Raw genomic sequence first — 24,104 nt, 5'->3', positions numbered from 1 at the left:
ACCCGACAACCAACAGAATATTGGGGTGCCGTATTGACCACGCCCAGGTCCGTGTTCCAGGACCACGACGAGACCCGGACCGGCTTAGTTATCCCGATCTGGTCCTGCCCAGTCAGTCGGCTCCTCCCACAAGAGGCAGGAACACTGCAACGTTCCGACGAACCGTCGAGACTCCGAGCTACGACGTCGCGCGAGGTACATATTTCCACGCCACTGGCCTTTAGCAGCATCAAGTTGTCGAGCCAAGGTCGCTGTGGAAACAGCTGGACGGGTTCGTCTGTGATACCGTTCCCGGTCTCCCGGTTCCCGGTTCCCGGCTGCCGGCCGCTCGGTGGCGCCGATGGTGGAACCCGGGCGACCCGAGCGCCATGGAGTACTCCGTACCAAGTATTCAATCCGGACCTCGACTATCACAACACTAGCTTAGCTGAGAACTCTTTGCGCTGTCTAATAGAGCTCATTTTTACAAATGTAAAGAGAGGAAATGAAATAGAAAAGACGAGGCTCTAGCGCTTAACGACAACCGAAACAGTGATGTCATGGCTTGTCTGTGTCCACTCAATAACCACTGTCTCGGGGAGGCTGACCGGGGTCATCCTTCAGCTCTATCTCGCCGTGCCGTGCCTGCTCAGTCCGTTCTCGTAAAACAGCTCCCTTGAATGGTACTGGGCTGAGTACTTCTTTACCTAATACCTCCTAGCATGTTGATCCCAGGTGCCGGCGTCGCCTTGCCACTGCGGCCCGCGTGTTTTGTCAGCGGTTTCAATGTCATGATGCTGACTGCTTTGACGGCACAAAAGGCTCGAATATTGCGGCTGAGTTGTCGAACTTGGGCCACTGAGTGTGTAACACGTCCAACCGCAGCGCAGCTAGGCGAACGCCCCAAACACGGCCAGCCGCTCAAGTGGTCCATCTGCGCGGCTAGAGCCTGGGTGCTTGATACCGTCACTACGGCTCACACCGCTTTGGGCGGGATACCTTGGCAGACAATCGAACAAGACCGAATGAAACTCTCCGTCGCATCACGATTCTCTGCATCTCAGCCATGTGTCCATCGCGTTGGCTGCCTCAGCTACTTACCAACTACCAAGTAGGTGATTGAGAGCACGGCCATCTATAGGCCGACACAGGCGTGTGCACCGCCGGTATGCACAAGCATGCACAAGCATGCACAAGCCTGCACCCAGCACCTAGGTACGGAAGGACTCACCGACGTTTTCAACCCGCCGCTCCATGTCATGTTATCACTAGTACTATTGATGCCAGAGCTTTCATACTTATGTTGATATGCATCGGGACGTGCACCCCCAAGCCCAAGAAAAGTCCGGTTCAGCTATATCTCGCATCTACCTCCTCTAACAACACCACACAATTTTCTACAGGACACTGCAGACGATTTGCAGTGGCTGTCAGCATTGAACCAGCCATGCAAGAAGACGCACAGAGCCGTCTTGGCTCAAATGCTTTCGGTGACAACAATGGCAACAGCATCGCTCCATGCGATTTCGAGTTCACCTTCGAGTCATCCATGCTCATGATTGAACCCGATGTACGCCAACCCCCCAACATTTGGAAGCCAAAAGCTTCCAACCAGAGACTTTGCTTGCTAACGTAGCTTTGGGAGCCACCTGGTGCCAGTTTGATGAAATGTAAGCTCTTCCATTCTCGTGAAGCTGGGACGACAACGGACCCAGCACCAGCTATTTTGCAATATATCTTCACCTTCTAACAATTGAATCCTTTATCCGTATAGGAGCGATGTCGCATCACTGTCAGACATGTCACTATCTGAGAGCGTCCAAAACTACCCCGAGTTATTTGGTCGTACCTATCACGCCTTCCATGCTGGGTGTAAGAATCTGCCCTTTTCTACATGTCGTCGTCCCCCGTGAAGCACAACGGCTTAGTCTTGAGCTCTAGCCTATGCTTTCCCCAACGATGAGTTGGAGCAGGAGAGACTGGCGATCCAGCACTTGGCCATGCAGAGGCTCATGGGTGGGAAGCTCTTCTTTGCTCCCGTCTCTGCCGAAGCTCCTCCACGATATATTCTCGACCTCGCCACAGGCATTGGCGATTGGCCTATCGAAATGGCCGACGAGTTTCCCGACTCGCAAATCATTGCCACCGATCTGTCCCCCATACAACCAGTAATTGTGCCTCCCAACGTTCGGTTTTATATTGAAGACTCGTAGGTGCCAACGGTTGAGAAACCACCAGGCAGTTCCCAGCCTTGCTTCTGCTGTCACTTTCTGTTGTATCCTTGTCACGCATATACGATGGCTGTATTAATCTTAACATGATGGATGACCTTGTAGCACTGAGCCTTGGGACTTCCCGTATAAATTCGACTTTGTCCACACGCGGCTGACCGGCGGCTGCTGGGCCGATTTTGAAACCCAGGTCATTGCGCAGGCTTTTGCCGCTCTCAAACCGGGCGGTTGGTTTGAGTCTCAAGAGGTGGACTGCAATATCAGCTGTGACGACGGTAGCCTGGATCCCAATGGTCCAATTGTCACATGGATCAACGATCTGATGGTTGCTGCGGAGAAGCTGAATCGCCCTGTACTCCTAGGACCTATTCTGAAGAAAGCGTATGAGCGGGTCGGCTTCGTCGATGTGCAGCAGCGTGTCTATAAAATGCCTCTCAACCCGTGGCCTAAGAACCGTCTTCTCAAGCAAGTTGGGCTGCTATGGGGTGCTAATATCCTGAAGGGACTATCGGCTTTTTCTTACCAGCTTCTTCATCACGGGTTTAATCGGTCTGCTACCGAAATCGAGGTGAGCAAGTCCTGAACGCACACAGGTCGCATGTGCCGGGTATTGATGGCGCCTAATCTAGGTGTCTCTCGTCGACGTTCGCCGGGACCTTAACGATACACGTATCCACTCGTACATGCCTACATTCGTTGTCTGGGGCAGGAAACCATATCCGAATGAAGTGAAATAAATTGACAGTCGATGTGACCTGAGCTCGAGGAATTACATTGACCGGGTTGCCCAGGCTGTACTGGAGTTGGGTGTGTTTGGCGCGTTGGATATGGAACGGCTTGCGTGGGTAACAAGGCGAGTTGAGCCAGGGTGACTGCAGTCTGGTTAAAGTCGCCTCAAAATCTTACTTGAAATTGAAACGGTGCTTCCTTGACGTTCCATGACGGTTTGCCCCAAGTAACTTGGGTAGTCACTGCTTCTTAGGTCTCGGACCCTACAGCCTGTCGTGCCTATTGGCTGCCTCGTACAAGTGAGCATTCTGCCTTGGCCAGGGCGCGGTTGACGTGATAGAATTCCCCAGCATGTTTGCGGACTGTCGTTGTACTGCCGGTTGATGCAAGATCTGATCTCGCTTGAGCAGTCAACAGACCCTAGTCACAGCCACAGGGGCGGGGCGCTGGAGAGGTGCGTGATATCCGCACCCCCACATGCAAGCACTGCAGAGTCCAGACTGGAGTCACTGGACCACCAGACCTTGTGTCGGACCAGTTGACATCACTTGTGCATATTGACACATGCATGTATCTTATGGCCAGTGCGCCTGGGAAGCACCACTATAAACAGCACTGGGACTATAAATTTTAGTTCCAGATGTCATGAATACTCATACAGCTACTTCAATACTTCGGGAAAATGGCGTCATAATGCGGTGGTGATTACATGAGGTCTGGTTTGTTTTCCGCCATTTGGACCTCCCCGGCTTTGTTTTTCCTTTTGGTCCAATTCAAGCCAGCTTAGGTTCCGGAGTACGTAAACACAACTTCCACTCTCACCGCGTCCATCGACGACTAGTGAGAATTATTCAGGAATGGTGGCGGTCTCTGTTGAAGCTTTTCGATCACTAGTATTGCGTAAATTCATGATGACGGCTTGTTAAATGAAAAAAAAAAAGACAAGAAAAGAAAAAACGAGAGCCCAGGGGTCCGGGCCCGGAGCGTTGGGATGGGTGGCAACAGGGACCGAGAAAACGGCTCTCTGCCATCCAGCCTCCTGCAAGAGAGCAGGCACATGAGCGCCCATGTCAATGAGTTATTGGCATCGGGACGAATCGCATCCTCCCAAGTTTCCAGGCTAGTATACGATAAGACGCATGTCTTGGTTGATCTCCACGACGCCGGGACGCCTGGGAGCGCTGACAGCAATTATTGTTATTTGAGTCTGCAGTTACAGGGACCATGCAGGCTAGACAAAGACGTGTATCGCCTCTCACCTAGTTATCCTGGGTGGAAACATAGTTCGATCGAGGCCGGGGATGGATGGAACCTATGGCCACAATGCCTACAAGCATTGATAGTGGCACTGACGCACCAAGCCGTGGCCAAGGTCGTATTGTCAAATCTCGACATGAATCAGTGTGTCCAAGGAGAATGTGAACAGTGAGGTAAGCTAGAACTCAGGGCGATGACATACGCAGGGCTGGTTAAAAAAAACACCTGCTTACAAGGGGAGAGCCTATTCCAGGATAGAATACCCGAGAGTTGTTCGGGACGGAAAAGGCAAACAAGCTGACCTAGTCGTCACCGCCCTCTCTGGACAGCAAGGTGAGACGAGACGTCTTGGTCTCTGAGCGGGGATATGATGGGGGATTTGAGGGGTTCAAGTGTTGGCATGTCTTTCATGTTGTTTTGGGTGCGGTTTGATGGAGGAAGGAAGGCACGAACATACTCCGTACATACCAGACGTATGTGACAGTGCTCAAATGTTGCACGGGCTGGGGGTGTCTGTAGTAGGCGGAGGCGGGTTGGCGGGCGCCGGGCACTAGTGGGACTAGACAAGGTTAAAGGCGGGGTAGAAAATTGTGTGGCTGATTCAATGTCCAGAATTGACATCCCTTGTTTGACAATGCTGGACCCTTCTTGTTCAAAACAGCTTGAAGTCATTTCATGCTATTCTCGTCTAGTTATATGGGAAGGTGTACATTTTCTACTTTGACTGCGTATAAATCATGGCTGATATAGGGGTATCGCCGCCAGCTTCGGCCACAGGCGAAGTGCTCATCACCGTTTTCGACGCAGCATTCTGAACGACTACTTTTCCAAGCGTTCTGTCCTAAACCTATCCAGGATCATCAGTGAGCGGACACAAAAGCTCATGGCTCGCTTCCAAGAGTCCGAAATGAACGGAGCCGTGCTCTGCTTGGAGATGGCCTTTGCAGCCTTGACATCCGATGTGATATCGTCATATTGCCGCTGCAGGTATTGGAAGTTTCTCGAAGACGGACATGTTCGAAACGATGCTCGTCGCGCCGCAGAGGACACCCTGGACTTTGCCCATATTCACCGCTTCTTTCCCCGACTTACATATATATGGCACCTAGTCTCCCTGGAGACATTTTCGAAGCTCATGCCAGGAAACTCGGCGCTGTTTCCATATCTAGAGTCATTTCTGACGTATTCAACTGCAAATACAAACGCAAATAAACTCGACAAACCCGGGCAAGGACCTAGCCCCGTGCCCATGATGGGAACCAAGGTGGTTGCCATCACCCGTCCGAGTATCCCGCCAGAAGAAAGAACCGCCAAATCGACTTGGGAATAAACTTTTCACCGTTCTCGGCGCCGAAAAAAAAAAAAAACACGGCGCGTGTTCTTGTCACTGAAGCCCACCATCTAGGTGCTCAGCCAACTTTCTGCGACAAGCTGCGTTCGGAGTTGAAGGAGATCCTACCAATGCCAACTCACATGAGTACTTGGCAAAAACTAGCTAAATCGCCTTATCTTGTGAGTTGACTCGCATGGATAAGTTGGACAGGATTCCACAGTGAACTAGACTGGTCACCCACATAAAGTCTGCTGTCATCAACAAGTCTTTGCGCTTATCTCACGAGGCAATGGGGCGGCTTCCCCGTGTTGCGCCGACAGAATTCCTAAACTATAACGGCTACGTCATGCCCCTGGGCGCATGTATTATTTGAGCCGTTTCGTGTCAATATTTCGCCAGCTAGCACCAGGACAAGACCCCAATAAGTAGCTCTAGCTACATCATTCATCGCAACATTGCCATCTTTCCGACCCAGACGTCTTTGACCCGCAGCGATGGATTAGGTGCATCTCGAGAGATACATTGTGTTGTTCTCGGAAGGAAGCAGGAGCTGCATTGGCATCAAGTATGCCTGCTTATTCTCTCAGGTCAGAAACTAACGGGACAACAGCCTTGAGTACATGGAAACTCTATGCAACAAATTGCGAGTCAGCCCACTGGTTTGATATAATTGTATAGCACACTAAAAGACGTCACAATCATCCGCTACATGGTAGTCGGCTATACGAGACATGGCCCCATGACAGTGTAGACCTCTGTTGACCAAAGTTGGAGGCATGCTATTTCATCAATACAACTGGACAATGCAGAACATGGACAGGCATCGCATAATTCCACGCTACCTGTCTGTCTTGCGTCTGCCTATCCTGTCCGGGGTTTGGGAGACGGCGATTCCTATAATATTTCTCAACTGATTTATCATCTAGAGCGTCCTTGTCGCCCTTTAGATTGGTGAAGTAGGACCAAGATATCCGGCCTCTCCAAGACGGCACCTTTGAGGACAACAGCGCCCAACTCCGAGAGGCCGCCGCTTTTATCAGTGCAATGCTATCGTTCTCTTGCAGTATCCAATACAGTCTGGTCCAAGGCAGATCAATGGCTAAAGTAAGAGGCACGTGCTGCGTCGGCGGGCGAAAGGGACTTATGCATATAATTATACGCGCCAGTCTCGATCTTTTGAGCCAGTGCATGCATGATACACTTCTATCTTCTGGGGCGCGTGACTTGCCTCTTTAACTACATTCTTCATGTCCACCACAATCCCGGTGTCGTGAGCGTTTCGAGCACGATCTCTTGAGCCGTGTATATTTGGTTGATGTTGGGCGTGAGGATGCGGCCAATTCCGGCGGCACCACCTTCTTGTTGAAGCGTCGATGGCTGCAGCGTTTGATTGGGTCTATGAAACGGTCTGAACAACTTTTTTTTTTCAACTGGAATTCGACACGGGCAGCGCTATGTCGCTGGTTGCGGGCCGCGTCTCTGCCTGCCTGCCCGAGTGCCGGAGTGTTGAGTGTCTAGAGTATGCTTCGCCGCAACTCGCATCGGTCGTAATAATACTTGAATGTTTGAGGCTGGTACCATCCCACTTATTACATGTGCGGAGTGTGTTTGTGAGCACCCAAATCACCCATCCAATCACTTCATTGTCCCGATTTCAACTGGCTCAGTGACGGGCGGTTAACTTGGCACTGTCATGCCACCGCCTGCCTTACCTGCCCCTTACCCGCCTTACCTGCCACGCCTGCCATGCCTGCCATGCCTGCCACCTGGCTGCCAACTGTGTGCCAACCGCCCGGCACCTAAGGCACCCCCACCTCGCCAAGCTCTGGATGTCCAAATCATTAAACTCTGATGGGTGAGCCCCCACCGCCACCAGTCGACCTTGAGTACTCCGTACGGCAATGGCCCTGAGGTATGTACATCCAAGTACACGAGTACCTGCTCAAGCCTGGCCTTTGTGCCCTCGGAGCCAGTCCCGTCCGTCTGAGCTCAAGTGCTCAAGTCTGGTGTCCGAGGGCTGCCACTAACCGTCTTCGGTCCTCTAACTAATTAACCTCCACAATCCCTCCGTCCTGCACCTCTCTCATTTACTCGTCGGAGGACCTTGCCAGAAAAAAAAAGGCAACTTTTTAACCAGCATCAAAACGGGAGCGTCTGCGTTGGCGATTTTCGACCCGGTAATCTGGTGTCCTTTATTTTCCTTTTTTATTCCTTTGCGGGCGTTGAGCTTCGGTGCCTTTTCCTCATCGTCGTATTTTCCCGAGTTTCGTCCCTCAACAATTTCTACGACCCTCGCGAGCTCCTCCATTTCGGTGCTCGCCGTACTCGTGAGGACCTCCTTTTGATGTAACGACTGCATTTCTGCTGCCACGAACCGAATCGACCTTTGCGTCTGCTCGTTGCGACGCCTGGAGCTATTTCAGACGCACTGCCTCCTCCGTCCGAGCTTTATTACCTGCCGCCGTCTCCTGTCATTTCTTCTATTATTTTCTCTTTGTTGCCTGTAGCTCCTAGCTTTTTGCTCTTGCTTGGGCATCGCCGAGGGACGCGACAGCGACACCGTCCCTACCTGAATTTGTCTACGCCCAACCCTACAGTTGCAGGATACAGTGACTTCATTATACGTATTCCTATTTTTGAGCGCCTTGGCAATTTGGCACTTTGAACACAATGACGGATACCTCTGCAGCTCCTGCCTCAACCCAGTTGCCTCCCCAGGCACAGGCCGTGGCCGGGAATTCTGGCCAAAATGGCCAAGGAAACCCGACTCATTTGCCACCACCTCCGTTGCACATCCCGCAGAACACGAACCCCATCCCGACTGCTATTACATCTCCCCTCTCTGGTGGAGATAATGGCGGTATGATGTCACCTGGGGGTTCAGGCAACTTCCGACGGGCAGCCCCTGAGCCTAACAAGCGGGCGCTGTACGTTGGAGGCTTGGAGCAGCGTGTAACCGAGGACGTTCTTCGCCAAATCTTTGAGACTACGGGTCATGTTCAGAATGTGAAGATTATTCCCGACAAGAATGTACGCTATGTGCAACGAGCACCATCCATACATCATCACCCGGCCTGGCATCTTTTATGAGAGCGCACTGATCTAACCGCTGCGGTTTCTGTAGGCCAAAGGATTCAACTACGGTTTTGTCGAATACGACGACCCTGGTGCTGCGGAGCGCGCCATGTCAACCCTGAATGGCCGTAGGGTCCATCAATCGGTACTGTCAAGCCCTCTCAACGACGTCTTGAAGTTCTGCCTTCTTTTCCCCGCTGCTAACACCCCGATGCCAGGAAATCCGAGTCAACTGGGCGTATCAGTCCAACGCTTCGAATAAGGAGGATACTTCCAGTCACTTTCACATCTTTGTTGGCGATCTTTCCAACGAGGTCAACGATGATATTCTCCTCCAAGCGTTCTCCGCCTTTGGAACTGTCTCTGAGGCTCGTGTCATGTGGGACATGAAGACTGGCCGGACCCGAGGATACGGTTTCGTCGCATTCCGGGACAGATCAGATGCTGAAAAGGCATTGAGCTCTATGGATGGCGAGTGGTTGGGCTCGCGAGCTATTCGATGCAACTGGGCCAACCAGAAGGGCCAACCTTCCATTGCACAGCAGCAGGCGATGCAGGCTATGGGCCTGACTCCCACGACTCCCTTTGGCCACCATCAGTTCCCGGCTCACGGCGTGGGCAGTTACGATGTGGTTTTGAACCAGACTCCTAACTGGCAAACTACTTGCTATGTGGGCAATCTGACACCCTATACCACCCCCAATGACGTGGTTCCCCTTTTCCAGAACTTTGGATTCGTTGTCGAATCGCGATTCCAGGCCGACCGCGGCTTCGCCTTTATCAAGATGGATTCCCACGAGAATGCAGCCATGGCAATCTGCCAGATGAATGGATATAACGTCAACGGCCGACCACTCAAATGCAGTGTAAGTTGCATGATGGTCCTCCCTCCTTGACACTTTCGCGTGACAATTAATCACTAACGACAATACTACGCAGTGGGGCAAGGACAAGACACCCAACGCTCAAGGAAACTTTGACCCTGCCCATCAGCAGCCATACAGTCCTCAGAGTGCCCAGACCCCGGGCTTTCCAGGAACGCCCACGTACTACCCTCAATACGGCAGTAAGTTCTTCATTTTTGCTTGTCACGTTTGTGTGTGTAGCCACCAGCTAATCATGTGTCGAATCAGCCCAATATGGCGGACAGCCAGGCAATTTTGCAGGGCCTCAAGGTGGCTCGCCTGCAGGATATGGCGGCTCTCCCATGGGATACGGTGGGCCTCAGAGTGCGGGAGGTTTTGGTCGAGGCCAACAGGGCCCCAATGGCCAATGGAACCAACCTGGGCCTGGGCAAAACTTCAACAATGGATTTGGCGGTTATCAGTCTTGAACAAAAGGCAACAGTGTCGACATCAGGCCGGCTCGTGTTTGGATGACATGATTCTGGAACAAGAGTGCACTGCCCTGGACGGAATGGACATTTAAAAGAAGCATGTTCGTTTTTTGTCTTTTTGGGATCTCTCCGTACCTGTCTCATACCCTTATCTCTTCTCAAGCGATATGCTTCATCATGTTTTGTTCCTTCATATTCTCTCTTTTCTACTTCTTCTACGATGATTACGTTCCTCTTTCTACTTCTTTCTCTGTCTCTCGTTTTTGAGTAGGTGGGATCGGCAACTATTCAGCTGTCTTTGTGTGTGATTTCCATATATCATGTTTGTTGTTTTTTGCTGAAATTGTCGCGAAAAGTTTCCCAATGTGCTATGTGCACCTGACGACTAACGAATAAACACCATGCCGCCCCCTTTTCTTTGCTGACGGGGCCAAAGAACATTTACCGCTTTCAAGATACCATTTTTGTTATTTCTTACGTCGAAGCCTAACAATAACTGTCTAATCTTGCGCGTTTCTGGTTCAAGTTTTTTATTTTCCATTAGTTGGCTCAGTTTCCTCTTGGGAGCAAAAATAGTCTCGCATGGCATTTTCTTTTGCTCAACTTTATTTGTTAGCACACAGGCTGGCTGGGAAGCCGCATGTCTTGGAGGGAAGCTGCGTTGGCTCTTGGTGGTCGACGTTCATCGACGCAAGATTGACACTGTCACGCATACCATGAGTTGCATTGACCTTGGAAGAAAGTAGGCTAGAGGATCCTGTAAAACAAAGTGGATGAAGAAGCCATGGCTGGGAGGGACGGAGGCGGAGTGATGTGGGAGCTTGTGCTGGATCTGGTTTACAATATTTGAGCATCCCTTCCTCATGGAGTCGATGGTCTATTCTGGCGCTAGTGAGATGAATCACTTGGAAGGAGACACGACAGGGATAGTTAGTCGAAATGGTAAGAAAGACTCGAGATTGCAAGATTTTGGAATCTACTGGGGCTACCATGAGATGCATCGATAATAATTGCACCAACTCGTGTATGATATGAAAAAGGGGACAGCATGCTAAAAGTCGACAAGCCAAGACATACATGTGTTTATCCTGGTCCAGCTATGCATGTTGTCTATGACAATAGAATCAGACATGTTGTTGAAGCAGTAGCTGCTCTCGCATCTACACCTACTGGGCAGAAGCGAAAATACCTGGCTCTCATGGACAGATGGGTACTCTATAGAACATAGCGTGGAAGACTGCCCATTGTATGACGTTCTATGCATGCTCAGCCAACGACAGCCTTTTTGCCATGTCACAACGAGGCGTTTCTTAGCGCCAGCATGAGGACAAGAGCCGATAACTCGGCAACCCTGGATATGATGATGACGAACCCTCGTCGAGCCACTGAACGAGCAATGCTCGCAAGGAGCTGAGACAACGAGCGTGATGGGATGGGAGCCCGTGGCGATGGCGTTGCGGATCAATGCGAGGTGTTTTTTTTTTTTTTTTCGTCGTTGCGCGATGGTGATATGTTCAAATGGATATAGAGACTAGTTGACATGGGGGTTCTGACGGGCGCAAGCTGGAGAGTTTGGGTCGCGTCTTGGTTGGCGCTTTCGAATCTCCATGGGCGGAGAAGCCGGGTGCGTGCATCCTTTGTCGAGCACTTGAGGGCAAGAAGCTTGCTTGGTGTGGCATGATGATGATGAGCGAGCTATGCTCTCCACGTGCACAATGCGGGCAGCCCCCGCGCGTCTAGTAGCTATGTATGTGATGTTGAGCGCAAGTTGGGTGTGTGATGAGGTGGCTCTGGGTGCCCTGTTTGGCTGCTCTTTGGGAGAACTGATGCAGTCGACGCCATTGAACGCCGAGTACCATTGACACATAACGGTACCGAGCAGGTCGGCATGCATGGGCAACACGGCAGCCACGGCATTACTATTATTACCAGTACACACGTACGGAGTAGCTGTAGATGCTTGGCCATGTGCACGTCTCGGGACCATGTCAGCAAATCAGCATCGTGGACACATCATGGTTGCTCCGTACTTAGTATGTACGTACCAACACTGAACTTAGTCACTTCCATTTTTCTGCTGGTGGTTGAAGTTTGCGCCAGCTTGGGGTCAATCCATTCTTGTCAAGGTTGGTTTTCTTCCATTGTGCCCCCCAACCCACCGGAAAGGCGTCCTGTTGCACAAGAGCCGAGCTCGTGGTTCAGACAATAAATGCAGTCTTCTGTGACAAATTGCTCCTCCTGCTCCCTCTTGCATCGCTTGCTTTTCCTTTCGTGGCCAACCCCCTGTCTCCTGCGATAACCAGACTGGCGTGATTGTGCCAAACAATAACGGGCTGCCGAGCTCACGAAGCCAGGCATTTTGAAATCTTGGGCGCCTGCCCCACGGCCGTCGGTGGAGTGACCGAGCTGCCCAACCTCCAGCACGAGTCCATGTCCGCAGGTTGACGTCTCAGGTGGCCCCGGCCCAGTGCGATGTTGCAGCATAGCGCGCCAAACGCACCTGAGGAGCCAATCCCCGTCAAGCCTACTGTGCTTGGTTCGAGGAAGCACTACTACTCCGTAGCACTATCGACATTGACTCCCGCAGTCAAGTCTCCCCCCACCTTTCAGTCCTAATTGAGCGCGGTGCCCAGCCCAGTCGGCTCAGCCAGTCAGCACTGGTTGCCGTCCGTGTCAGGACCAGGCCAGGCCGGACCATTGGGACTTGAACATTGAATGTTGACTCCAGACTCAAGTCTGGTGCTGTTACATTGACTTTATTACAACAGCCCGTCATTTCGAGCTCAGCGGCGGCTGCAATCAATCCATCGGCTTCGTATTGATGCGGCAGCTTGAAACCCTCAATCAACCCGCATACAGCAATTTGGTACGCACTCTCTCACCCAACCTGGCTGCAGTGAGTCTGGTCAATTGGTGGCTGCTTGAGCTCCGCCCAACCCAGGTGCCTTCTCGGGTCGACTGGTTCCATCTTGTATGAGGGAGGGAGAGAGCAACTCGAGGGAGCACTTGAGGGAGGCAGCAAGCACTCTGGGCGGCAGAGCACTCAAGTCAAGTACTTTCAGTACAGGCCGGAGTACATACTAAGTACATGTACAGTGCTCCCGTCCGGCCAGTGCTACTCTGCCAAGCAACCAAGCTACTAGTCCTACTTACTTAAGTAGTTAGTAGTTGACCGGACCAGACGTACCCGCGGGCCAACTGGTAGGTACAACGTACGTACTGGCAGCAGCGCCAGACCAGTTGAGACCAGACCAGACGACAGACCGTCCGCCCCAGCGACCAACATTGAGCACCACCAGACACCAGTCCATTCTGTACCACAATCATCATCTGGCCGTCCCTCTTGGAGCTCGGGAGCTTTGCCAGCTCGCAGCGACGCCGCCCGTTCCTGTTGCATCCTGCGCCTCTCTGTCGCCTCTCTGCACCTTGGCTCTCTCCATCGACGTCGGTCGCGTTGAACGGCGGTCCTGCGCGCACCTCACCGCCGTCCCTGCTGCTGCTGTTGTCAAGGTTCAGGTCGCTGCGCCCTCGCCCTCGCTTTCGCCGTTTCTCGTCGATTCCCGTCGTCGCCCTCGCCGCTGCCCTCGCCGCTGTCCTGCGTTCCCCCCCTTCTGCCCAACATGGATCCGTCGTGGCAGCAATATCCCGACTCGGCCGGTGCCTCGCGACGACACAACGGCGGCGGACAAATGCCCAGAGACTATGCCGGTCAACCTCCTCCTCCTGCCGCCGCGGCCTACGGTCCTGACCATGGCCAATATCACCGCGCCGCTCTCCCTCAAGTCCACGTCCACGCCCACCCTCACGCCTATGGTCATGGTCATGCCATCAACCTTCCGGGACCTGGCAATCCCAATCCGGCCGCCGCTTCCCCAATGTCCATGGGTCCCTCTCGCGACGGCAACGGAGACATTGCTATGCACGACGCCCACGACGCCCATGCCGGCATCAAATATCCCATGAGACCGCACCACCAGTCTCACGCTTCTAGTGGTCGCTCCTCCAACCTTCAGATGCCCCATGAGCAACAGCCTTCTTCTGCTGCTCAACGATACTCGCCCATGGACACGCTGTCTCCGACCTCTCCCTACGCACCCAAGTCGAGCCAATTTGCGAATCCACCCCCTCAAACGCAGTCCCCGAGTGGCCAGCCGGAGTATCCTCAGAGTCCCTACTATGCCGCCGGGCGTCAGGCTGGTCAACAGCTGCCGCCAATCACGCCTTTTGCCTCGTCCCAAGAGGGCTACCCTTCCTCAGCCGTGGCCAATCTAGACGCAGCCTACTCCAATGGACCCAAATCTCCCGCTCGATCGAATCCTGCAGGGCAAAAGCCTGTCCCCGAGTTCCGCAAGGTTCGAGCTCTGACTGAACTACGACCCAAAAACAACCGGCAACCGGCCTTCCGACGAGCAAACCCCGAAGGAGGCTTCATCAGCGTACGTGCTTTGAGCCCATCACAACCGTGAAGTGACATGTGACAATTGACTTGACTAACTCACGCAATTACCTAGCCTCTTCAAGCCCTCACATCTCACTTACCGGCGACATACCGCATCTGCAATCCTGGCTTTAAATATGAGACCTCGCGAAATCCTCGTCGAGTCCTGACTAAACCGAGCAAGGGAGTCAAGAATGATGGTTATGACAATGAAGACAGTGATTATATTCTCTATGTCAATGATATTCTAGGATCCGAAGAAGCAGGCCACAAGTAAGGGAATTCCCCCCCTACGGTGGCATGATCGGCAGTCTATGGCCGACATCCACAACTCGGTGTCTATACCTACAGTTTTACTCATACCTCATTATAGGAATCGTTACCTCATCTTGGATGTTCTTGGCCAAGGAACCTTTGGCCAGGTCGTCAAGTGCCAAAACTTGAAGACGCAAGAAGTTGTTGCCGTCAAGGTCATCAAGAACCGCACTGCTTATTTTAACCAGAGCATGATGGAAGTTTCCGTTCTCGATTTGGTCAGTCCCCGTGTGCCGGTCTCGTGAATTTCTTTTTCTTTTTGGTTCCCCTGTTGTTAACAAGTCTTGTGTGTAGCTGAACACGAAACTCGACAAGAACGATGACCATCACCTACTGCGATTGAAGGACACTTTTATTCATCGGCAACATCTTTGTCTAGTATTTGAATTGCTGAGTGTAAACTTGTATGAGCTCATCAAACAGAACCAGTTCCGAGGACTTAGCACCACCCTTGTGCGAGTATTTGCGCAACAACTTCTCAATGGCCTTGCCTTGTTGAATAAAGCCCGCTTGATCCATTGCGATCTGAAGCCGGAAAACATTCTACTCAAAAACCTGGAAAGTCCTATTATCAAGATTATTGATTTCGGTTCCGCTTGTGACGAGCGGCAAACAGTCTACACCTATATTCAGTCCCGGTTTTACCGCTCGCCCGAAGTCCTCCTCGGCCTGCCATACTCCTCAGCCATTGACATGTGGTCCTTGGGGTGTATCGTAGTAGAGCTCTTCCTGGGCCTGCCCCTCTTTCCCGGGTCATCAGAGTACAACCAAGTCTCACGGATTGTTGAGATGCTCGGCAACCCCCAGAACTGGATGATTGAAATGGGCAAGCAGGCAGGCGAATTCTTTGAGAAACGCCAGGACGAATTCGGCAGACGGACGTATCATCTGAAAAGTATGGAACAGTACGCACGCGAGCACAACACGAAGGAACAGCCCAGCAAAAAGTACTTTCAGCAAAGCACGCTGCCTGATATTATCAAATCTTATCCCATGCCGCGCAAAAACATGAAGCAGAGCGAAATCGATCGAGGTGTGTAATTCTTTTATTTGAACCATCGTGTTTTGGAACAAGTCCAATGCCACTGACACTTTTGCCCCCCCCTTGCTCTAGAAATGAACAACCGAATAGCCTTTATCGACTTTGTCCGAGGATTGTTGACTATCAATCCCCTCGAGAGATGGTCCCCTCAGCAAGCCAAGTTGCATCCATTTATCACTCAACAAAAATTTACTGGTCCTTTCGTTCCTCCCATGAACCTCAAAGCGAGCTCCTTGAACCGATCTCCCGCACCAGGAACGCAACAGCAGCAACAGGCTGAGGCTTTGAGCAAGCAACGTGCTCAGGCGGCACAAGCTCAAGCTAATTCGGCTGCACATTCAGCCGCTCAGGGAGCGTATGCCAACATGGCTGCTGCTGGCCAGTACCCTCAACAGTCAGGGCATGCTCAACCTCCCATGTACACTGCAAACCCTGTTTATTCGCCTGCTGGGAACCATGGCAATATGGCGCCACCCTACGGACCCCAGGCAGGTCAGTACGGCCCAATGATCGTGGGCCAGCATACCCAACCAATGCCTCCCACCCAGTATGGCAATGTTGCTCAACCGAATATGTATCAGCAAGGAGGCATGCGAACGAACCGGCAGAGAGCTTCAACCATGGAGCAGCAGCAGAGTGGTATCCCGGCTGCTATTCAGCGAGTGGCAAGCCACCTTGACCCGACTCAGCCTATCCGCCTGCAGCCTAGTCCAGCCTATTATCCCCCCCCTGGCGAAGGCATGGTTAGCATGGATAATACTCCTGGACGTGCTGGTCGACGGGGAAGCAGGGTTCAGCAAGGTGGCAGGGGAAATCGCGATTTCATCCGCAATCTCGAAGAACGCACCTTGGAAGAAGGATTCATGGGAAACCAGAACCCGTGGCATTGAAGGCTCCTCTGTTGACCCTTTGGCATGCAGCAATCGCACAGTAGGACTTTATTGGAAGGGTACGGTCGTGCTATTCCGCACTGGGCCATTTGACCCGATATGAGCAGCTCTGGGCCATTGTGCGGAATACGTTTGCACAGAACTCATTTGCTATGGTACTTGCAATGGCGTCTTGTCATGTTTGCTTCCACGGTATTCACGACAATTCCTTCAAGTCGATATGAAAAAACCAACGATAGGATACCACGGGTGCAACTCCGGGATAGAATGTTTGGGATGAATGCTTTATCCATAATCTGCAGGCCCCAAGATTTAGCACTGTCAAGACACGGCAGGTCAACATCTGAAACGGTGTTGCTTGGCTTAAATTGGCTCAGCAGACAAAATACACCCCGAGCCAATTTTTTTCTGACGGGCAACCATTTCCCTCCATTGCTTGGGCCTCGTCGACGTTCTTACTGCTCTCAGGACCTGGGCTGAAGCTGGACATACCCTCTTCCCCTCCTTTTTTTTTTTCATTTTCTGTTCACTTTTTGGGTTGTTTGACACGGGAAAGAGCTTAGGCCAGTGTGGGGTGTTGCTCACACGGCATAAGATTGAAATAGACGCAGACGCATATGGACGGCGGTTCAGGATGGATGGGTTACTTTTTTTTTTATTTGTTCTGCACGCAGTAGCATCCGGGGGGGGATGAAAGCAGAGAAAAAGAAACATGGAATTCTTTGTAGATACGACTATTGTGTGTTTCCCACTTCTCATATCGTGTGTCTCGTACGATTCCATCTCTTTTTCTTCCCTTACTCCGGCCTTTACCCCCCGTGTGCAAGGATGAGATGACTGGGCTCGAAACAAAAAGTGGACGTTTGCATAACAAAAGAATGCTCCCGGGGTGGTTCTGGCAATGAGGTTGGTTTTTGCAAACTATCTCACCTTGTCTCTTTTTTTCCTTTTGTGTTTTTAGTATCTACATCAATGGGGATGTATGGCAAATGGGGGTGGAAATCGTGATCTTGTATGATGGGATGCCGCGGTTTTGCGGAACAAGAGAGACGACGGAGTCTTGTGCGAGAGGGTGACGAACAATACTTCAACAAAGAATGCTTTTTAGCCATGTTGAACGAGTGCAACGCGTTGATTGAGTCCCCGAGCCCTGCTGTAAAGATGATACTAAAGTACTGTACAATATGATGACCTTTTGTTGATATTCGGGGGCTGCTGCCGCCGGCAGATATTGTATCAAGAATTGCCCCCAAACGCCGATACTCCTGGTTTTGCACCCCCGGACGCCCTAATGATTACACATGGTGAAAGAGAAATGATCTAACTGGAGGCCATGAGGGACCACTACCGCCCTCTGCCTCTTTGGAATCCCCTGCCCCTCTTGTTACCGGCCACCATTCTGTCGCTGTAGAGTCGGTTGTTGCCCGCCCAATTGGTGCTGCCATTTGTGTCCATGGGATCGGGAAAGCCCATGGACCCATCCACCACCTGGTCTCGTGTCGAGGCCTTTGACGATTTCGGTCCACTGGGTGCGTTGGCGGGCGGTTCGTTGGTTGTGGCGGAGGCCTGATGACCGCCGACCTTGGGGTAGATTTGAATGACTCTTCCGTCGGCCTGGGGCAGTCACTTGTTAGCTTTGACTGGCAGGGACGGATGTGCCGAGCGACGGGGTGCATGTAATGGAAAAAAGGAACGGAAACCACGTACTGTTTTATTGTTGAACGTCTCAATGACCCTCTCGCCGCCCTCTCGGGAAACAAACACCATCTCAGCAATGAGAAAAGGCTTCGTCTTGACAATCTTACAGCTGACCATTTCGCCGCCTACAGGCGTCATGGCACTCTCGATATCAGCTGCAGTTGTCCCGGGAGCAAAATTCTGGCCCAGGAGAGCATACGGACCGGCGAGACCGCGGATGGTGAGGCCCATGCCGGACGTGGCTTGGAACGAGGGAGTGACGACGTTGACTTGGTCGGTGTCCATCTTGTCCACAGCAGCGGCAAGCTTGGCCTTGCGACTGGCAGCTCTCTTGGTGGCGGTATTGCCGTTCTTGGCGCCGGGAACAGTGATGCGGGAGCTCAGGGAACCGCCTTTGGCTGGTACGCCGTTGACAGAGTCGTGGAGGTCGTGTGTCCATTCGCCATTGACGTTGCCAGCGGGCAGACTAGCTCTGCGAGTATTGGAAGCAGCAGCAGCGGCGGCGGCGGCAGGGGCGCGTTGCTACACCGTGAAAGAAAAGTGCATCAGCAAGAGTTGGTTTCAAATTTTCGCGGCCATGGTGACATGCATCGCGGGTGTTTAGAAAATGACTACCTTCTTCACTCCGACGCGGCTCGCAAGGGAGCCGCCGGGCGTGGGCTTGAGTTTTGACGGCGCACTTTGACGGCGATCGCGACTAAAGATTCGATCAGCAAGAGCTGAGTTCTTCTTCCGTTCCCGCGCTGTGTGGCCGCCCGTTAGCAAGAGGGGGAATCAAAGGGCTGCGACTGATGCTGGCTGCATTACCATCGGCGATGAGCTTTTGAAAGTCTGACGCGGTGGACGCCATTGTGACCAATGCGCAGTATATGGCACAGCACGGCTAAGCCTGGGATATATATGATGGAGGAAGGAAAGGCCGGGATATATGGCGGCAATCTAGAAATGTTGGACGGGAGTGAGGAAGAAGACGAGGCTGAGTTAATGGGCGGCGGCGGGCGATGTTTCCAGGGCTCTACACCGGAGGGCCTGCAGCAGAGAGATTCAATGTTGACGCGACAGCCAATCAATGTGGCGACAAACAGTCTCCCGAAGCACAAAGTTTCATTGATCAATGCTGAGAAAACTCCGTACCAGTACGAAGTACATACCTGGCACTCGTGGGCTACATGTACAACATGTAGCCACTTCTAAGTACTTAAGTACTTATGCAGATGTCAACTAGCACTAGTCCTGGCGCCACAATTGTGTTGGTCACTGATAAGATCTTGGACCCTGACATTTTTCAATGTTTTTTCCTGCCAGTCGATGCATGTCCCCTGAGCGGCTATCGTGCCATACATTGTTTTCGCCATCAACCACCTCGTGCGGGGACAAGGTGTACTCAATCAGACGGTTTTCCTTTGGTCGGGCCTGTTCACGATGGCAGGAAGCTTTCTTTCCTGTCGAGCATGTCTGCTCAGGACAATTCAACTGGCTGCGAGAAGAGGCCCTGCGGAAGCCTCTGCTGTCAGAGCAGCTGCGCATCTAAGCCAACAACGCAGAAGCTATACGACGGAATCGCCGCCTGCGGCCCCCGCGCCTGTCGACGCACCGAGGACTCTACAAGTACCGGATGGAGAGAATTCAGCTGCAGTTGCCGAAAAGAGGCAGCGCGAGAAGCTGCAGCGTGCCGTCAACAAGCACCTGGACTACATGGACGACCCGTGGAAGATTGCACAGCATGTCGGTCAGACCCTCGCAAAGGACCGGTTTGACGAAGCGCTGCTCTTGACGCAAAGGGCGAGCAAGGAACGTCAGGTCGTCGTTGCCTGGAACCATCTCATCGATTATCAGCTCGAGCGTCAGCATCTAAGGAAAGCAATCAAGCTATTCAATGAGGTTCGTGTGCTCTGTCCACCCCCTGAGTCCCTGGCATACACCTCCAGTACCCTAGTATAACTGACGCGAGTTTTGTAAATAGATGAAGAAACGCGGCCAGCTGCCCAATGTCCAGACATTCACCGTCATCTTCCGAGGCTGCGCTAGGTCACAGCACCCCAAAGCCGCAGTCGCCGAAGCTGTAAAGCACTACAATATCCTCATGGCCGACAAGCGTATCCAGCCAAACTCGATACACCTCAATGCTGTACTGAATGTGTGCGCCAGGGCTGGAGACCTCGATTCCATGTTTCTAATCGCCGACACCGTTAACGATTCCACACGAGCACCAACAGCCTACACATACACCACCATCTTGAACGCCCTGCGCCATAGTGCCTGGAGGGATAGCAAGGAGCTGCCTCAACAGCAACAATCCACGAATTTGCAAAAAGTCGTGGACCGAGCAAACGGTCTTTGGATCGAGGTCATGGACAAGTGGAAGCAGGGCCGACTCGTCATCGATGAAGAGCTCGTCTGCTCCATGGGTCGCGTGTTGTTGCTTGCGCCAAAGCGCGAGGACAGGCGGCTTGTCCTGGATCTCTTGCAGCAGACCATGAATATTTCCAACCTCGCCAAGGCCCTTGCTTCAGACCCCTTTCAAGATGCCGACATGCAAAATGTCGGCATCAACGGGCCCCCCAAGGCCTCCACAAAGGCCGTCTACGCCATCCCCGGCCGCAACACCCTTGCCCTGCTCCTGACCACCCTCGCATCCTCAAAGCTCACAACAGTGGGCATCAAATACTGGAACCTCATGATCCGTCACTACGGCATCGTCCCCGACAACGACAACTGGCTCCGCATGTTTGGCATGCTCAAGGTAGCCAAGGCCAGTGCCCACGCGGCATCCATCCTCGAAATCCTCCCCAAAGAATTCGTCGACCCAAAGCCGTACCGCATCGCAATGGAGACCTGTGTCCGCGATAACATCAACCAGAACGCCATTGAGAACTCCACTGTCATCCTCAACTCCATGATGTCCCGCCTCGACGTCCCGGACATCCATACCCTCCGCCTCTACCTGAGAGTCGCGCTCGTCAGTCACTATCATTTCCGAACCCGCGCCCAAAATGGTGACGAAGCAGGCGCCAAGCGGGAATACGGCGTGCAAATTACCACGGCTCTCGCTAATCTCTGGGAACCCTATAAGAAGGTTCACTATCACTATTTCAAGGCTACTCCTACGCCCGCCACCCAAGAGGGCAAGGGCATTTTGTACAATGACAAGCGAGAAGTAATTGCCCTGGCACGGCTCATGTTCTCCGCTTTTAATAAGGTGATCAACGAAAGTATGCTTCCCGAGAAAGACTTGCGTGAGCTGCGTGCCGTTGGAGCCAAGATAAACCGGGAAATCCAAGCCTTCTACTCTGATCGCGAGAAAGCAGAGCCCAAACTGCGGCGTTCGTCAAGTGTTGAGCATGAAGTCCCAGTTGGGGTCGAGGATGCTACTCACAGACCAGGGGGAGGGGACTTTGTTTGGGACACAACAAAATCTGGAGATCCTGTCTCGTTACGAAAAGAGCGCCGTTGAGGCTCGGGAGGAAAAGTCGGACGGAACCCTGGGGTAGAAATATCCTAGCTATAGTGTAGTACATTACGCTCAGCAAAGCTTGTACACTACCGCTTGGGCGGCGTTTACACAAACGTCATCTCTGCACTGGATGGCACGGGGTTGGAGATGACCGTGCTTCAGGTTGATTTGAAAGCTACATGTAATGAAATACTACTCTTCATCATTATTGGCCTTCCAAAATTTTTGCCTGCTGCAAGACAGGGTTGGCGAATGTCTAATAATCTGCTGTGCCTATGCTGCGCCACAGATACCATTGAGTATCCTTAACAATAATGTTATCGTTTATCATCATTCGTCCCTTTCTTCAGATCCCGCGTCCTCGGAGGTCAGAAGATTGTGATCCCGTAACCCGGTTTTAGGGATAACCAGCTGTAAGCAGTCAGTTGGTTCTTCAGCACTGGACATTAGCCCCGAGTCCCCTTCCGAGTCGTTTGAAAAACGACTCCGATATGTTTCAAATTGTTTCCCTCGTGATACTTTCCTCAATGCTGGATGTGGATTGGGGTTCTCCAAAGCCGAATTCGTGGGAAATTTGCCAGGCAGTGACCCCATGCGCCGAAACTTGCTGACTAGCTCAGAGACGGAAGGAATGTTTTCATCGTGAGACACGGAAACTTGACTGCTCCCAGAAGCCTGGCGGGGGTTCAAAATAATTTCGGAATAACTCTCTGAGTTATCAGAGGTGCTCTTGGAACGAAGACGCCCGACTTCAGTACTGGAAATCTCCGATATTAGACTCTGATGATCAAAACTCCCAAAGTTGGACCCGGAGAAGCTGCGTAATGGTTGATCACTGTTGGAGCGGCAGCGACGATGTTGGCATACTTGTTCGGCAGGGGGAGACGCCACATCATCTTTGTTGGTTGCAGTTGTCAATGCGACTGAGGGTACCAGGCTGTCTTTGGAGGCCGTTGAGGCTATTGAGGCCGTTGAGGCCGTTGTGCCTGGGTCGAGTTGCTTAGCATTTGAATCTGTCTCGAGCTCAATATTATTGTTTGCGTCGTGTTCGCAAACGACGGTCCCTATCGAGTTTTCAGATGAAACCGAATCTTTTGCAAGGCAGTCTCCTATTTCACTGGAGACAGTTGGCTCGGCTGTTTGTTGCGGTGTCATAAATTCCCCAAAATCGAAGCTTGGGCCCAAGACTCCATCGAGCAAAAGAGTGGGCAAATGGCAACCTCCTTCATCGGCGCCTTTAACACCCTTTGTGCCTATTCGGACAGACTCTGTCGACACTCTTGGTGACAGTAGCTGCAGTTCTCCTGCTGTAGATTGTGCAGTCTTGACAGGAGCATCCACAAACGTAGGCAGCTGGTACCGAGGACGGAAAGAACCTCTGGCATAGAATGGCAGTGAAGTAGCGTTCGTCAGTCTTTTGGCTCCTGTATCTGTCATACTCTTCATCAAGTGCGAGTTGGATGGCGTTTCGTACTTAATGTTGATGTCAGCAACTGCTTTTTCCAGACCTGCACGAAACGTAGAGGGCTCTGCCGACGAGTCATGAGAAGAATAATCAGATAAGACATCTAGACGAGGAGGAGGCGAAACTTGTCTCGGCTCCAATTTGGGTGTGGTGAGCTCCTTGGTAATTGGCGAAGCTGATTCTAAGGCTTCCGTCACCTCTGTTTCACGGCTGTCAGGTTCGTTTTTGTCTAGCTTATCGCGAGAGTATTTAGCTTTGACTGTCTTGAAGACATTGCTGAGGCTTCTCCGGTGATTTACATTAACAGAGCCGCCTGCACGGCGACACGTTAGTATTGAGAACAACAGGACGTCGTGAGCGTGTAATAGAGGGGTAGGTAGTATGAGCGTACGTCGTTTCTCATTGAGATCAGCATCATTTTGATTATTCGAGCCGCCGTGACTTGAACGTGACGCAAGACTTTCCTTGCGAAGTTGTGTCTTGGGACGAAAAGTTGAAAACCACCGACGCGGTGTAGCTTTTGATGGTTTGTGCTGGGACTCCTGACCCCCATTGCCCTCACTTGGCTGCTGTTGGGATCGATTGTTCCACAGCTTCTAGCTGACAACTCGATTTACATTGGAAGCCTTCTCCCGAGGAGCCTCTGTTTTGGAATGCTGTTTGGAGAACAACATGTTGGAATAGTAGTCTGCGAAAGCTGAAACCAATATTTATGAACCGGTACAGCAAGGAATCAGAGAGCAGGTCAATCCAACTCGAGTAGAATGTGGTTTTTGCAAGATGTGTGATAAAGCCTGGAGGTACAGGGAAGACAGTTGTCTACGGAGATGGAGATACGGTAGAACCTGCAAATACATTAGAG

The 24,104-nt window shown here is 52.1% G+C and overlaps 6 protein-coding genes across 6 annotated transcripts; 4 read left to right on the top strand and 2 right to left on the bottom strand.

The window, feature by feature from the left end:
• Positions 1-1,426: 1,426 nt before the first annotated feature.
• On the top strand, positions 1,427-5,526 carry LAE1_7 (Secondary metabolism regulator LAE1; the record flags this gene model as incomplete). The annotated part of the gene is made up of 7 exons (XM_014686823.2): positions 1,427-1,549; positions 1,639-1,649; positions 1,754-1,851; positions 1,921-2,188; positions 2,316-2,778; positions 2,840-2,889; positions 4,947-5,526. The coding sequence occupies 7 exons, from the start codon at positions 1,427-1,429 to the stop codon at positions 5,524-5,526; spliced, it is 1,593 nt and encodes a 530-aa protein (XP_014542309.2).
• A 2,673-nt stretch (positions 5,527-8,199) lies between these two features.
• Positions 8,200-9,937, top strand: UBP1_1 (Oligouridylate-binding protein 1; the record flags this gene model as incomplete). Its single annotated transcript, XM_066131321.1, has 5 exons — positions 8,200-8,559; positions 8,654-8,749; positions 8,823-9,470; positions 9,544-9,670; positions 9,738-9,937. 5 exons carry the CDS (start codon positions 8,200-8,202, stop codon positions 9,935-9,937), a joined length of 1,431 nt encoding a protein of 476 aa, XP_065987446.1.
• Positions 9,938-13,560: 3,623 nt separating this feature from the next.
• On the top strand, positions 13,561-16,625 carry YAK1 (Dual specificity protein kinase YAK1; the record flags this gene model as incomplete). The annotated part of the gene is made up of 5 exons (XM_014686825.1): positions 13,561-14,376; positions 14,452-14,651; positions 14,752-14,911; positions 14,988-15,726; positions 15,808-16,625. The coding sequence occupies 5 exons, from the start codon at positions 13,561-13,563 to the stop codon at positions 16,623-16,625; spliced, it is 2,733 nt and encodes a 910-aa protein (XP_014542311.1).
• Positions 16,626-17,969: 1,344 nt separating this feature from the next.
• G6M90_00g088030 (uncharacterized protein) lies at positions 17,970-19,173 on the bottom strand (the record flags this gene model as incomplete). Its single annotated transcript, XM_014686826.1, has 4 exons — positions 17,970-18,239; positions 18,333-18,845; positions 18,939-19,066; positions 19,131-19,173. 4 exons carry the CDS (start codon positions 19,171-19,173, stop codon positions 17,970-17,972), a joined length of 954 nt encoding a protein of 317 aa, XP_014542312.1.
• A 572-nt stretch (positions 19,174-19,745) lies between these two features.
• On the top strand, positions 19,746-21,777 carry ppr2 (Pentatricopeptide repeat-containing protein 2; the record flags this gene model as incomplete). Its single annotated transcript, XM_014686827.1, has 2 exons — positions 19,746-20,204; positions 20,287-21,777. The coding sequence occupies 2 exons, from the start codon at positions 19,746-19,748 to the stop codon at positions 21,775-21,777; spliced, it is 1,950 nt and encodes a 649-aa protein (XP_014542313.1).
• Positions 21,778-22,107: 330 nt separating this feature from the next.
• G6M90_00g088010 (uncharacterized protein) lies at positions 22,108-23,916 on the bottom strand (the record flags this gene model as incomplete). Its single annotated transcript, XM_066131320.1, has 3 exons — positions 22,108-23,555; positions 23,634-23,811; positions 23,860-23,916. The coding sequence occupies 3 exons, from the start codon at positions 23,914-23,916 to the stop codon at positions 22,108-22,110; spliced, it is 1,683 nt and encodes a 560-aa protein (XP_065987326.1).
• Between the last annotated feature and the right edge of the window lie 188 nt (positions 23,917-24,104).

The sequence above is a fragment of the Metarhizium brunneum genome, chromosome 5 (assembly GCF_013426205.1).
Source record: "Metarhizium brunneum chromosome 5, complete sequence".
NCBI lineage: Eukaryota > Fungi > Ascomycota > Sordariomycetes > Hypocreales > Clavicipitaceae > Metarhizium > Metarhizium brunneum.
This window is presented reverse-complemented; position numbering and strand designations above follow the sequence as displayed.